The following is a 13,555-nucleotide window of genomic DNA, read 5'->3' as shown; positions in this document are numbered from 1 at the left end:
GCAATAGACATTTACACCACCTGGGTTCAATGCATTTTGTTGGGACAAATAGACAGTTATGGATCTTCTTGAAACTAAGCAAGGGAGACATATGAAGACAACTCTCCATAATACATGTTGGGAAAGGTGTTATATATAGAGAGGTAGACAGTGCTCTGCTGTGGAGGGCAGAGTGCAGGGGGAAAGGAGTGTCACAGAGGCTGAGAGCTCTCCTGGACAATCAGGCCTGCGGCTCAGGGGAAAGGGTCCTGAACTTGATGTTTTGGGGTTGAAATGAGCATAGTGGTTTGGAACCAATCAAGAACCTCAGAAGTTGAGGAGCACCACCTTGTCATGCCAGAGATATGGGGTCGGGGTAGTGACCTGGCCACTTCTGTCCCCTCTCCTGGCCCTGGGGACAGACATTGACGAGTGCGAGGACCTCGGAGAACCGATGTGCGGGGCCTGGAGGTGCGAGAACAGCCCTGGCTCCTACCGCTGTGTCCTGGGCTGCCAGCCTGGCTTCCACATGGCCCCGACGGGAGACTGCATTGGTGAGTGGGGAGGGGGCCTGCGGGCTGGGAGGCCTAGGACAACATCTACTTTTCACGTACCTGGCTAGAAACAATTTTTTCAGCTGTCTGTGTGTCTTCCATGCAGCAGCGCTTACACAAAAATTCAAGAGGACTGTTCAGTTTTCTCACTCTGTGTTCAGAAGTTAGTGTTCAGAGATCTTGGTGTTAATAAGCCAGATAAATAAGTATTCCCAGCGAACAGAGAGCACACCCTACACTGTATCCCGCCCTGTCCCGCAGACATAGACGAGTGTGCCAACGACACCATGTGTGGGGCCCATGGCTTCTGCGACAACACCGACGGCTCCTTCCGCTGCCTCTGTGACCAGGGCTTCGAGACCTCGCCCTCCGGCTGGGACTGCGTTGGTGAGAAGCCTGTGGCCTAGCCAGCTCTGAACCAGGGAAGGGAAGGCTCTCGGGCCCTTGACCCCGTCTCCACAGACCTTGGCTGCCCTGCATAGAGGGGCCCTAGGGCCCTCCTCCTGAAAGGTTCAGGGTCACGTGGGCTCCACATGGAGCCCTCAACACAGAGTGACAAGGAAGGGGGATTTCAGCTCCCCCGACAGAGGATGAGATGGTTGGATGGCATCCACCAACTCAACGGACATGAATTTGAATAAAACTCCGGGAATTGGTGATGGACAGGGAGGCCTGGCATGCTGCAGTCCATGGGGTCGCAAAGAGTCAGACACGACTGAGCCACTGAACTGAACTGAACTGAACTACAGGGGCACCTTGGGCTTCCCAGGTGGCTCAGTGGTAAAGACGCCACCTGCCAATGCAGGAGATGTAGGAGACGTGCATCTGATCCCTGGGTTGGGAAGACCCTTTGGAGTAGGAAATGGCAACCCACTCCAGTATTCTTGCCTGGAGGATTCCCATGGATAGCGGAGCATGGCGGGTTACAGTCCATGCATGGGGTCACAAAGAATGGCACCCGATTGCGCAGTGGAGCACACGTACGCACCCACTGGGGCACCGTGGCCAGGTTGATCAGGGAAGCGAGGCCCCCCTTCTACCAGCAGGGGGAGCAAGCACACTAGTGAAGGCGCCACCCTTCCCCAGAGACCCAAGGGTTCAAGAAGCGCGTTTGGGGAATATGCAGAAGGAAGAACCCTTCCTCCTTGTCCATTTATGGGCCCTTTTCTGCCACCCTTTTCCTTCTCCCTCCCTTCCCATCCCCTCTGCTCACCTGGTCCTCCTTCCTGCGAAGTCATACCCACTTCCTGCTCTTCCCCAGGCCTTTAGCCTGTTTCTTTGGGGGTTGCGGGGGTGGGGCGGGGATGAGATGGGGATTTGCCTGCGGGGCTGGAGACAGGGGCAGGGGCCTCGGCCTCTCCCTCGCCCGCGAGCCGGTCTTCCTGTCTGGCAGACGTGAACGAGTGTGAGCTCATGCTAGCGGTGTGTGGGGCAGCGCTCTGCGAGAACGTGGAGGGCTCCTTCCTGTGCCTTTGCGCCAGCGACCTGGAGGAGTACGACGCTCAGGAGGGGCGCTGTCGCCCGCGGGGGGCTGGAGGTGAGCCCTGCGCCCCACCCTCACGGTGCACCCCCCGCTGTCTGGCGTACACAGTGCTTCCACTGCTCCAGCTCTTGAGAGAGATCTCGGCGATGTGGGCAGGGGAGCATCTTAGGGCTGGAGTGTGGAGTGCGGAGGGGTGAGGAGTCTGAGTGTGGAGCAAAGTCGACTATGCCCCAGGAACCTCCAGGAGGTTGCAGGGCTTCGACGACCCTACAGGAGGCTCGAGAAGCTCTAATGCCAACTTGGGGGCCGAGGGGAGGGCAGGGAGCTCAGATTGAGCCTTGGTTGTCATTGTTCAGTCGCCAAGTCTGGGGTCACTCTTCGTGACCCCATGGACTGCAGCACATCAGGCATCCCTGTCCCTCACCATCTGAGCCTTGGAGGGACCCTCAGTCAAACCCCAGGAACCTCTTAGGTGAGGGAGGCCCAGAAACTGAGCTAAACTCTCCCGTCCCACTCCACTCCAGAGCTGCCGGTTTCAGCCTCTCAGCCCAGGACTAGGATTCAGCTGGCCTTCTCTGACATGAGGGAAAGCAAGCAGGACCCGGAACAAGGAAGAGTGGGAGGGGCAGGGGTACAGCGTGACACAGAGGAATGGAATGGTGTACCATACCATGCCTGTATGGTGTGATATGCCAGGGACTGGGGCCACCCCACTGCAGGGGAGGAAGGCAGGATGGTATCTTGGAAAGAGTAGGGGTGTGGCACCAGAGGAACTGGGGTCACTTCCCTGCTCTGCCACTAGGTGGCTCCTGCAAGTCATCTAGCTTCTCTAAACCTCAACTGCCTCTTCTATAAAAGAAAGCTGATGATAATAAGCTCTTCATAAGGCGTATCAAGTGAGATAATAAAAGTACACTGTAACGTGCCCTATAAATGTTTAAAATTTAAATAAATTCAAAGGCCAGGGTGCCCCAGGGGGCCATGAACAGACATTAATAAGGGGCGTCTGTCACACACAGGTCCGAGTGTCCCTGAGGCCAGGCCAGGGGCACACCCACCAGGCCCCGTCCGCATGGAATGCTACTCTGGACAGAAGGACCAGACTCCCTGCTCCCGCCTTCTGGGCCGGAACACCACGCAGGCCGAGTGCTGCTGCACCCAGGGCACCGGCTGGGGAGATGCCTGTGACCTGTGCCCAGATGAGGACTCAGGTAAGGCCCCCAAGGGTCCCAGGTCCTCTCAAAGTCGGCTCTGCAGAGTGACACAGAAAGAAGTCGGGGGGGGGGGGGGGTTGGCGTGCAGAGTCTTTCTCTCTCTGAGCTTGGATGCCTCCCTGCACAGTCGAGTTCAGCGAGATCTGCCCTAGTGGGAAAGGCTACATCCCTGTTGAAGGAGCCTGGATGTTTGGACAGACCACATACACAGGTAACCTCCCCAAGACCCTCCTCCCCAAATGCCACGCACCTCAGTGGGCCTGGCCTAGTCCCCCAGGAGGCCTCTGCATGCAGGCTTCACCTCTCAGGTTGCTTCTAACCTTCCTGTCCCAAGGCTACAGACCTACAGATCTTTAGCTGGAAGTTCTGACCTGAGCTCCTCCTGGATTGTCCCGTCAACCCCACTTTGGTTTTCTCTACTCCCCCTGAGGCTGAGCTCTCCAGGAACAAGCTATGATGCCTTGACTAACCCACTCCCAGGGCACAGGGACAGAGGCCAGAGGCAGCTGCTGATCTCCCTGGCCCCACTTACAGAGCTGGAAACTTTGAGGAACTCATCCTCAGAAAGGGTGGTTCGGGTATGGACTTATACCTGAAACTGGAAAAGAAAACAGCAGAATCGGAAATGGTTCTCCTTGAGTGCCTATTATGTGCCAAGCACTATTTTAAGCACCTCACATGTATTAACATCTCAACCCTCATAACAACTCTACAAGGTTAAGGAGTAGGAGCCACATTTTCTAGGTAGGGAACTGAAGCAAGGGACAACCTAAGCAATTGGCCCAATGTCACCTGCCCCATCAAGTGGCAAGGCTGGGATTCGGCCCCAGTCATTCTCGCTTTTGGAGAAGGCAATGGCACCCCACTCCAGTACTCTTGCCTGGAAAATCCCATGGACAGAGGAGCCTGGTAGGCTGCAGTCCATGAGGTCGCTAAGAGTCAGACACAACTGAGCGACTTCACTTTCACTTTTCACTTTCATGCATTGGAGAAGGAAATGGCAACCTACTCCAGTGTTCTTGCCTGGAGAATCCCAGGGATGGGGGAACCTGGTGGGCTGCCGTCTATGGGGTCACACGGAGTCGGACACGACTGAAGCGACTTAGCAGCAGCAGCAGCAGCAGTCTGGCTTTGGAGCCCCTAGATCTAAGGACTGCCTCATCCCGTGTCTCGCCTTGCCCTCACTCAGCTCTGCCCTCCCACAGATGCCGACGAGTGCGTGATGTTCGGGCCCGGGCTCTGCCGGAATGGCCGGTGTCTCAACACAGTGCCCGGCTACATCTGCCTGTGCGACCCTGGCTACCACTACAATGCTGCCCTCAGGAAGTGTGAGGGTGAGGGCGCCAGCCACCCCTCCCCACCTTGGGGCCCACTGCTGAATGCTCCCCCACCCCCCTGCCAGGCAGCCTAGTTCTGGCTGGAAGTGTCCCCCTTCCCTAGGGAGGATGCCTGCTGTAGCAGGTGGGTCTGAGGTGGGGGGTGAGGGGACCTACTAGCAAGTCATCCTTGGGCTGGGGCCTCCCAGGCTGGGCAGGAGGTGGGGGGCATTATCAGTTACAAGAAACCCCCCTTCCCTGAAGGCAGCGGTGGGTGGACATGGCACGTGGGCACTGCCCTCAATGTTCCTCCCCGTCTCCTTGCCTCCCAGATCATGACGAGTGCCAGGACATGGTCTGTGAAAATGGCGAGTGTGTGAACACAGAAGGCTCCTTCCACTGCTTCTGCAGCCCGCCCCTCACCCTGGACCTCAGCCAGCAGCGCTGTGTGAACAGCACCAGTGGTGTGGGTCAGTGGGGGTGGGGGGTTGGGGGGGCGCAGCAGGGGGAGCGGACCGGGGATGGGGAGGCTCACGTGCCCTGTGCCCCCAGAGGACCTGCCTGACCACGACATCCACATGGACATCTGCTGGAAGAGAGTTACCAACTACGTGTGCAGCCATCCCCTGCACGGCCGCCGCACCACCTACACCGAGTGCTGCTGTCAGGACGGCGAGGCCTGGAGCCAGCAGTGTGCTCTGTGCCCCCCCAGGAGCTCTGGTGAGAAGACAGGGACGCCTCAGAGCTGGGCCTCCAGAGAGGGGATGTCCTCACCTTGGAAAGGGGCGGGGGCTTCAGAAAGGAGTAGGGCAAGTCACGGGCCTGCCTTCCCTCTGTCTTGTTTGGGGATGAATGCTGTAGGGCAGAGCGGGATTAGGGGAGAGGAACACCGCCAGGAACTCGGGGCGGTGGTCCCAGCACCTCCCTCTGTTCTTGAGTCGAGAAACAGCACCCCGGGCCTCAGCTCCCAAGAGCCCGGGCCCAGCTTCCTCTCTCCCTCCTGCTCCCTACAGAGGTCTACGCTCAGCTCTGCAATGTGGCCCGGATCGAAGCCGAGCGGGAGGCTGGGATCCACTTCCGGCCTGGCTATGAGTACGGCCCCGGGCCCGATGACCTGCACTATAGCCTCTACGGCCCAGACGGGGTCCCCTTCTACAACTACCTGGGCCCCGAGGACGCCATCCCCGAGCCACTCTTCCCCAGCACGGCCGGCCGCCCGGGGGACCGCATACCGCTCCCTGAACCTCCCCTGCAGCCCTCAGAACTCCAGCCCCACTATGTGGCCAGCCACCCAGGTCTGTGTTGCTGCAAAAACGGGGAAGAGGTGGGCTCTGAAGCGGTTTCACTTCCATCTTCTCCATCTGCTCATCACTGTCAGCAGGGTGAGGACAGGAAAGGGAAAAATCCACCTAGCCCTCTCACGGGTCACCCAAGGGACAGGCGCTAACAACCCCCTCTGATGGCCTAACTAACACAGGGGACGCTAAAACATACAGGACACCATCCCAACCTCAAAGCTGCTTGCGGGAGCTGAGAGGGACCAGCAGCACGCTCCTCCCACGCGACGTACAGTCTGCAGAACACCCTGCTCTACAGGCTCAAACCTGTGACCCGAAGTGGGAATTGTTGTTGTTCAGTCACTAAGTCATCTCTGACTCTTTGCGACCCCATGGACTGCAGCACGCCAGGCTTCCCTGTCCTTCATTATCTCCCTGAGTTTGCTCAAACTCATGTCCATTGAGTCGGTGATGCTGTCCAACCATCTCATCCTCTGTCGTCCCCTTCTCCTCCTACCTTCAATCTTTTCCCAGCATCAGGGTCTTTTTCCAGTGAGTCAAGCTCTTCTCATAAGGTGGCCAAAGTATTGGAGCTTCAGCTTCAGCATCAGTTCTTCCAATGAATATTCAGGGTTGATTTCCTGTAGGATTGACTGGTTTGACCTCCTTGCTACCCAAGGGACTCTCAAGAGTCTTCTCCAGCACCACAGTTTGAAATGGGAATTAAGGATTTCTAAGCCCTTTAAAGGCCCACTGTGGTGACCTGGTTTGTAAGTGGCAATGACTCCAGCACTCAAGACTTGGATTCTAATAAGGAAGTCGGGCTTGGCATCTGTGCAATGGTGCTTGCCACGGGCACAGCCACTGTATCAGACTGATCAAAACTACAGTGAGGTTAGGAGGAGGGTCTTTTCCAGGGGAGGGGAGTTACTTAGAGAAAGAAGAGGGTTAGGCAGACCTGGGAGCAGTTTTGCTTTATGGTGAGTGAGGGTAGTCCCTTTTGCTACCAGTCCTGTCCACCCCCAAAAAGCTATGTGAAGATTTTACTGTAACATCCTGCCACTAACCACAACAAAATCAAAACTATAGAGATACTGAAGTGCTCAGGATCCCTGGTGTTGTGAAAGCAGTGAGTCCCCACCTCCCCAGAGCCTCATTTAAAGCAAGCAGGTTTCCCCATCTAAAAATGACACATGCTTATTTTTTAGGGGTATTGCCTTTTGTTTCACCTTCTTTCTGTGACAGTGTTATAACCCTCCCCACCCTACCCCAGGAGTTCATTAGGCTCCTCTGAGCAGAGGGCAAGGGCCTCAGGGTGGGGTACGAGACCTCAGCCCCTCTGGCTCTCTGACTCCCTCCTCCCAGAGCACCAGGCCGGCTTCGAAGGGCTCCAGGCAGAGGAGTGCGGCATCCTGAATGGCTGTGAGAATGGCCGCTGCGTACGTGTGCGCGAGGGCTACACCTGTGACTGCTTCGAGGGCTTCCAGCTGGACACGGCCCACATGGCCTGTGTGGGTAGGTCTGGAATCAAGAGTGCCAATGCCCAGGAGGCAGGACGGCCTGGCTTCATGTGGAATAGTCAGACTGGCCCACTGCTCACTTAGGGATGCCTGACTTCGCCTAGGTGGCAGACCCACTGCTGCCCGCTGGAGGGCCTGCTGGGCACCAAGCCAGGTGGTGAGAGCTCCAAAGGTCTATCGCTATGATTAGAAAGCCCTTTCCATGGAGGTTCCTAGATAGAAGAAAGGCAGGGGCAAGACAGCATGGTCACAGTAAGGGCTCACGACCCCTGGCTTTGTGTCCGTGAGTTGCTTCCTTTGGGGCGTCCTTTGGCTGCCACACGGACGATTCCGCTGTGGGGCAGCACTCAGGGCTTACTGACCAGAGGGGAACCGGGGGCAGCAGGCCATAGGCACATGGGCTCCCTACAGCTCTCTCCTCCCTCTCCTCCTCTTAGATGTGAATGAGTGTGAGGACCTGAACGGGCCTGCTGCGCTCTGTGTCCATGGTCACTGCGAGAACACGGAGGGCTCCTACCGCTGCCACTGCCTCCCGGGTTATGTGGCTGAGGCAGGCCCCCCGCACTGCATCGCCAAGGAGTAGCAGAGACGGGTCGAGTGTGGGCAGTTACCTGGAAATGGGCCCTGGCCACAGGCGGGGCCTTGAGGAAGCTTTCCTAGCTGGGGAGATGCCGTGAAAACACCGGCCGGAGCCCCTGTGGCCCAGCTCCCAGCCAGCCTCGCCTGCTTTTCATCTCCCCCAGCTTCGGCTCTTGCTGTGTGAGCATCTGTCATGGCCTCCACACCGCCATGCCCTTGCTTGGCTCAAACACCACCAAGTGCTTTAATGCTTCAGCCACTGGCCACGAGGCCCAGTCTGCCATCTGTCCTGGCCTTGCCATGGGATGCTGATCAAAGGACGGCCCTCAACCAGCCCCTCAAGCTGTGCAAACGTGCAAGGCCCTTCGGCCTCATGCTGCACATACCCCTTCTCTAGACATGATCCACGTATCATCCTGATGCTTATACACCTGGATCAGAGGCCACATCTGCCCTGGAATGGCCCTTCAGAATCTATCAAGCGAAAAAGGATGGGGCAGGGAGCAGGAGAGGAGTTTGGAGAGTGATCGTCACCACTCAGCCAGTCTGATTGGGCCAGATTTAGCCACATCTCCACCTTGTTGCCAGTTTTATGGCCCCAGAGAGGGGCAGAAGATGCCCTCATCTCAGAGAAGCAAGACTGATACTAGCTTGCTAGTAAGAGACGCACATGAAGGGGAGCAAGGAGCCTGAGAGAGCGGCAACAGGACAATATTTTTTTTTTTAATGGGGAGTTGATGCGAAGGGGGGCACCACAGCTTTATACAGATCTAAAGAAAATAATCAGTAGCTTCAGGTAAATAACCATTCAGTCTACCCAGCGATAGCTCCTGAGCACCACAGCAAGGGCTGCCCCGAGACAGGGTGCCTATCTCCGAAGACCTCCATTAAGTACATACTGCTTCTTACAGGACACAAGTCTCTCCTGAGCTCTCCTTTTGTGGACACCAGTTCGATGTGCTAAAAATAAAGAGGTCCATTTCTGAGCTTCTGAAATACAGTGTATTCCTGTTTAGGAGAACCCAGGTTCCCTGTGTTGTTCCCTCTCTCTACTCAGAGGCGTCTGCCCTCTTTCCCCTTCATACAATGGCTGGCTGGCATCCCACTGAGTTTACAAGTAGAGACTCACTCCAGCCTGGGCTAGCAGGGAGTTTAGAACCACGGTGGAATAAAGAAATGTACATTTCTGGGCTATTCTGGTTTTGTTTTTATTTCACATTAAACCAAATTTCTTTACCACGTTGACTGAGTCTGAACGTTAGAGATGAGACTGTGCTTACCCCCTCACCAGCTCTGCCAACATGACTGGGTTCCCACAGGAGAAGGTTCTTTCCCTTTCTAAGGCAAGGCAAGATCTGACTTTGCATTTCTCTGATGAATGGCAATGTAAATGAACAAGGCTCCGTGTGCCTGAAGATGTGGAGATGAATCCTCTTTTCTTAATTGAATCTGTCCTGTCCTACTTGCTGCTCTGATTGTCAGCCATCACATGATGACTTATTGAATGCTTGCTATGTGCCAGGCCTGTGCTGAACGCTGTACACAAATTTCATTTAATCATCCAACAATCCTTACTATTTTGATTCCCAGTTTACAGATGGGGAAGTTGGACTTACAAAGCTTAAAAAATCTGCTCTAGGTCACTACACTAGTTGAGATGTTTTCAGCAGACAAAAATATGTAGTTCTTAAACATATGAAAATATTCTGAAGTTCACTCAGAATAAAAAGAAATGCAAGTGAAAACTATATGGAGACACTTTTGTAAACGATTAGGTTGGTAAAAATTTAAACGTTTGTCAAAACGTTGAGTTGGCAAGCATCTATGGGAAAACGATACACTCACACACATAGCTGACAGGAATATATTCTGATACAACTTCTGAAAAGGATGGCAGTGTCTTTCAAAATTACAAAAGCACTTATTCTTTAAATCAGTCATTCCACTTCTCGGAATTTAAATTTAACCTTCAGATATAGTCTCACCAAATGTAAAATGACGTGTGTAAGGGGTTATTTATTTTAGCATTATTTGTAATAGCAAAAGGTTAGAAACAGTGCATTTCCATGGAGCCCCAAAAAGAAAAAATAAGGGGGTTGCTCTAAACGCCTGGATAAGATATCCAAAACAGATTGAGGGAAGAAGGAAGGTTGCACAGCAAAGTGAACGTATGCTGCTATTGCTATTTGTCTAGAGAGGGAGAAGAGAAGTGGATATGTGCTAACCTCATCTCCGCCACTCCACCTCACACCTCACGTTTCAGAGAGCTCACCGTCCCTCAGTATACCCTTCAGGCCGTGCATCTTAACCGCTGCACCCACGGCCCTACCTCCCAAACCCCACACTCCTGTCACCCTTCCAGGGATGTTCCCATGCTTGTACACATATTTCCTTGTGTTAGAAACACGAATATTAATAGCACACCATGCGTGCTGTTCTGCACTTTTCTGCTTTTTTTCACGTCATACGTACTTGCACATAAAGGACTGCCTCGGTCTATTTTATAACTGTATACTTCTCCATTGAATAGACAAGTCATAATTTATTTAACCAGCCTATTAATGGGTGTTTCCATTGTTTTCTCTTTTGCTATTATAAATAATGCTACGATGAATATTCCTGTACATATGTTATTTCACATTGTATCTATGGGGTTATATCTGTGGGGTAAATTCTTAGAAACTAGTTGATGGGAAGGGCAACAGGTGGATGCACACAGGACTGGGAGACTCTTCACTGTATCCCCATTTGTGTCTTTTCGAATTTTGTACTGTGTCTTACCTATTCAAAAATAAAATATTTTTAAATACAGCTGCTGGACATAGACTGCTTAAATGTTCCCTCTCTCTATATATTTATCTATGTTTTACAATTAAAGCCAGATGATAACTGTTTCAGTACTTCTTAAATCAAATTTCCTTTAAACATCCTGGTGGCATTTCTCTGGAGAAATGGCAAACAGGGATTTTAAAAGGCAATCATAAACGTCAATGTTAGATACCTAAAAAAGTGGAGGAGTTTCCTCCTTTTGAGACACACGTGCAAGGCCATGGTGTGTGGGACACTTAGACCCCGCCCACTGCAGGGTGTCAGTTCAGGCCCCTGAGTTCAGGGGAGGGCTACCCCTTCCAGCGCTGATCATCAGTGCTGCCCGCTTCCCTGTACAGGGTGTCCCAGCCAAATTCTGACCCTTCTCTTATGCTTTATAACGAAAGACCAAAAGAATGGGGTGCAATTCTCGGAAGAAAGAGAAAGAAGAGCATCTTCTTGGACACCTGCCGGGAGCCAGCACGGGAGATCCCACCCATGACAAGGTCCTGCAGAGAGGCCTGATGGGCAAGGCGAGTCGGGCCTCAGGGGCTCCCCCTGGAATTTCCTGAGCATCCACCCCTCAAAACCAGCGTCTGCCTGCTTTACTGTGTTATGCTTTCCACCTACTCTTCTGACATTAACAGGGGGCTGTCCCCCCACCACCTTTTTTCTGGAAAAAGTTAATTTAGAGCTTTTAGATAGTAAATCTCCTGGGCATAATAAGAGTGTTTCAATCCAAAAATCCCTCTGATGGCTTTCTAGCCTGCCTGCTGGACTCTTACAGCTGTGCATGTGATTGTTTGCGGCCTCCCGACCACAAGAGGCACAGGAAGCTTAAAACATCCTAGGAATGTAAGGGCTTCCAAAGAGTCAAAGTCACTAGAACAGGACTGATTAAAGGTTTCATTTGTTGAGCCAATACTTGCTGCCAAATTTTCATATCTTTTACTTGTAGATATAGTTGGTGTATAGAAAAAACAGGTAGTAGACCTGGTATTAGCAACATTAGATCTTTGAGTTAAGTACTTTCTTTGTTATAACCCACTGCACCTTTGTTCTACAGGAATGTAACTTTATTTAGTACTTTGAGGGTGATGCAGAGTAAAGAAAGAACACTTCTAGGGAAAAAGTTTTCTGGTTGATAGACATTTATCTAGGAAGAGAGCCATAAAAATGTTAACAGGCCTCTTGGCCAGAAGATAATGTAAACCACCTGAGACCTTTTGTATACAGGAAAGTATGTAAAAGAAAGCCTGGTCTCAATGAGGGTCAGGACTGTTGCCCCTGCATAACTCTGCATATTCCATTATTTCTTTATGTACAACTTGGGGTATATAAGATGATTTTGAAAATAAAGTCTTGAGTCTTAAACCGATGCTGGGCTCCCCCATGTCGTTCTTTTCTCCCCTTTTCCAGCTGAATTCCCATCTGGAGCGGGGAGGCTCACCACGTCTACTTACTTGCCTTGGCTTCTAAGATCCACGTGAAAGGGAGCCTAAGGCAGAGCACCCTTCGATATTCAAGTGGGCGCCGGTGGCCTAACGTAGATGGTGCAAACTTCTTGTCTCGAAGTTTTATTGGTTTTCCCCATAAACCAAGTTATTCAGCCTCTTTTCTCCACCTAAATTTCCTACTATACTATTTCTTCCTAATCTTATATCTCTAAATAAATAAGTTTTTCCTCACCTATCTGTCTCCCCTTCGAATCACCCTGGATCCACCAGGGCTTGGACTCCGGCAGACACCTTCTTCAGTAGTCCTTTCTAATCTCTTATCCCTGAATCCCCTGTAACTGGTCAACATTCCCACACAAAGAGACTAAGGGCAGGTGGAACACCTATAGTTAAGAGCCAACAACATAAAGACTCACAACGTAAAACAGAGGGAGGGTCTCATGCCTTCATTTCTTACACAACTGTTCGGCTACAACAACGGTGGGGCATGCTGCCCCAGGGATCACTAGCTCATGAAGGTAAATAAAACCCAATTCTGCAATAAACAGGGTCTTGATAACCTCCCCTCAAAGTAATGGGAAGGTAAAAAATCTAATGAACTGCACAGTGAACAAAACTTGTGAAAATGTCTGCTGGCTTTGACAGCCTGCCAGGAAGAGGGCATCTGATCAGAAAGGCCTGCAGAAGATCCTAAACCTATTCTACCATCACTGTTTATTCCAAGCCAATTGCCCACTGTCCCCTTGATGCCATTATCTCCTCATGCCGTGTTCTTAAAATTTCTACATCACCCTCCTCCAATGGAGACCTCTTGTCACCACCTCAGGCTTCCCTGTGAAGCTTTCCCAGTGTGATGAAGTAAGCTGATTTCTCCCAAACCCACTTTTTCTAAACACAAAATTCAATTCTTCCATTCATAGGAGGTATTTATACAGTCTTTGGAAGAAATCCTGTTCTTGCCCAACTGACCACTAGAACTTAATGGTTTATGGAATAACTAAAGCTATTATGTTTGTGCTAAGCTCATTATTATGTGTGTGGTAACCCACAAAAATATCAGAGAAGAGGTTTAACACTTCAAATGTAACAAAATCTCTTCTCAAGGAGGATAAAAGGACTTAGTCTGTGCTGAAAACCTTATTAGGCCCAGGTATTGGCAACTACTTTCACTGACTTAGTAGTTAATACACAGATGCTTCCACACAGTGCTTTCTGACTTTTTCCATGGCAATTTGCTAAGAAAAAAACCTGCTCAGGTTTCTGAGTGACCTTTTGTGTCTGTATACACTGCAGAAACACGATAGGTTTGTTCTAAGTCCTAGGGTTTCCCACATTGAAAATGTAAGTAAGTTTGTCTCAGATTCTGTA

The 13,555-nt window shown here is 51.8% G+C and overlaps 1 protein-coding gene across 4 annotated transcripts in view; it reads left to right on the top strand.

Annotated features, from left to right (window-relative positions):
- Positions 1-10,733, top strand: part of LTBP2 (latent transforming growth factor beta binding protein 2) — a 111,109-nt gene extending 100,376 nt beyond the window's left edge. The window contains exons 26-36 of one of the 4 annotated variants that reach the window (XM_069597067.1): positions 402-533; positions 795-920; positions 1,927-2,070; positions 3,036-3,227; positions 3,358-3,441; positions 4,436-4,564; positions 4,879-5,010; positions 5,099-5,266; positions 5,560-5,841; positions 7,189-7,338; positions 7,781-10,733. In XM_069597067.1, coding sequence (XP_069453168.1) covers positions 402-533; positions 795-920; positions 1,927-2,070; positions 3,036-3,227; positions 3,358-3,441; positions 4,436-4,564; positions 4,879-5,010; positions 5,099-5,266; positions 5,560-5,841; positions 7,189-7,338; positions 7,781-7,926 — 1,685 coding nt within the window. In that variant the 3' untranslated portion in view covers positions 7,927-10,733. Of the gene's footprint in view, positions 1-401; positions 534-794; positions 921-1,926; positions 2,071-3,035; positions 3,228-3,357; positions 3,442-4,435; positions 4,565-4,878; positions 5,017-5,098; positions 5,267-5,559; positions 5,929-7,188; positions 7,339-7,780 lie in introns of all 4 variants that reach the window. The other 3 variants (XM_069597065.1, XM_069597066.1, XM_069597064.1) reach the window with 3 other exon arrangements.
- Positions 10,734-13,555: the final 2,822 nt, after the last annotated feature.

The sequence above is a fragment of the Ovis canadensis genome, chromosome 7, assembly GCF_042477335.2.
Source record: "Ovis canadensis isolate MfBH-ARS-UI-01 breed Bighorn chromosome 7, ARS-UI_OviCan_v2, whole genome shotgun sequence".
In the NCBI taxonomy this organism is placed as follows: Eukaryota; Metazoa; Chordata; class Mammalia; order Artiodactyla; family Bovidae; genus Ovis; species Ovis canadensis.
Note: the sequence above shows the minus strand (reverse complement) of the source record. Positions and strands in the feature narration are given on the sequence as shown.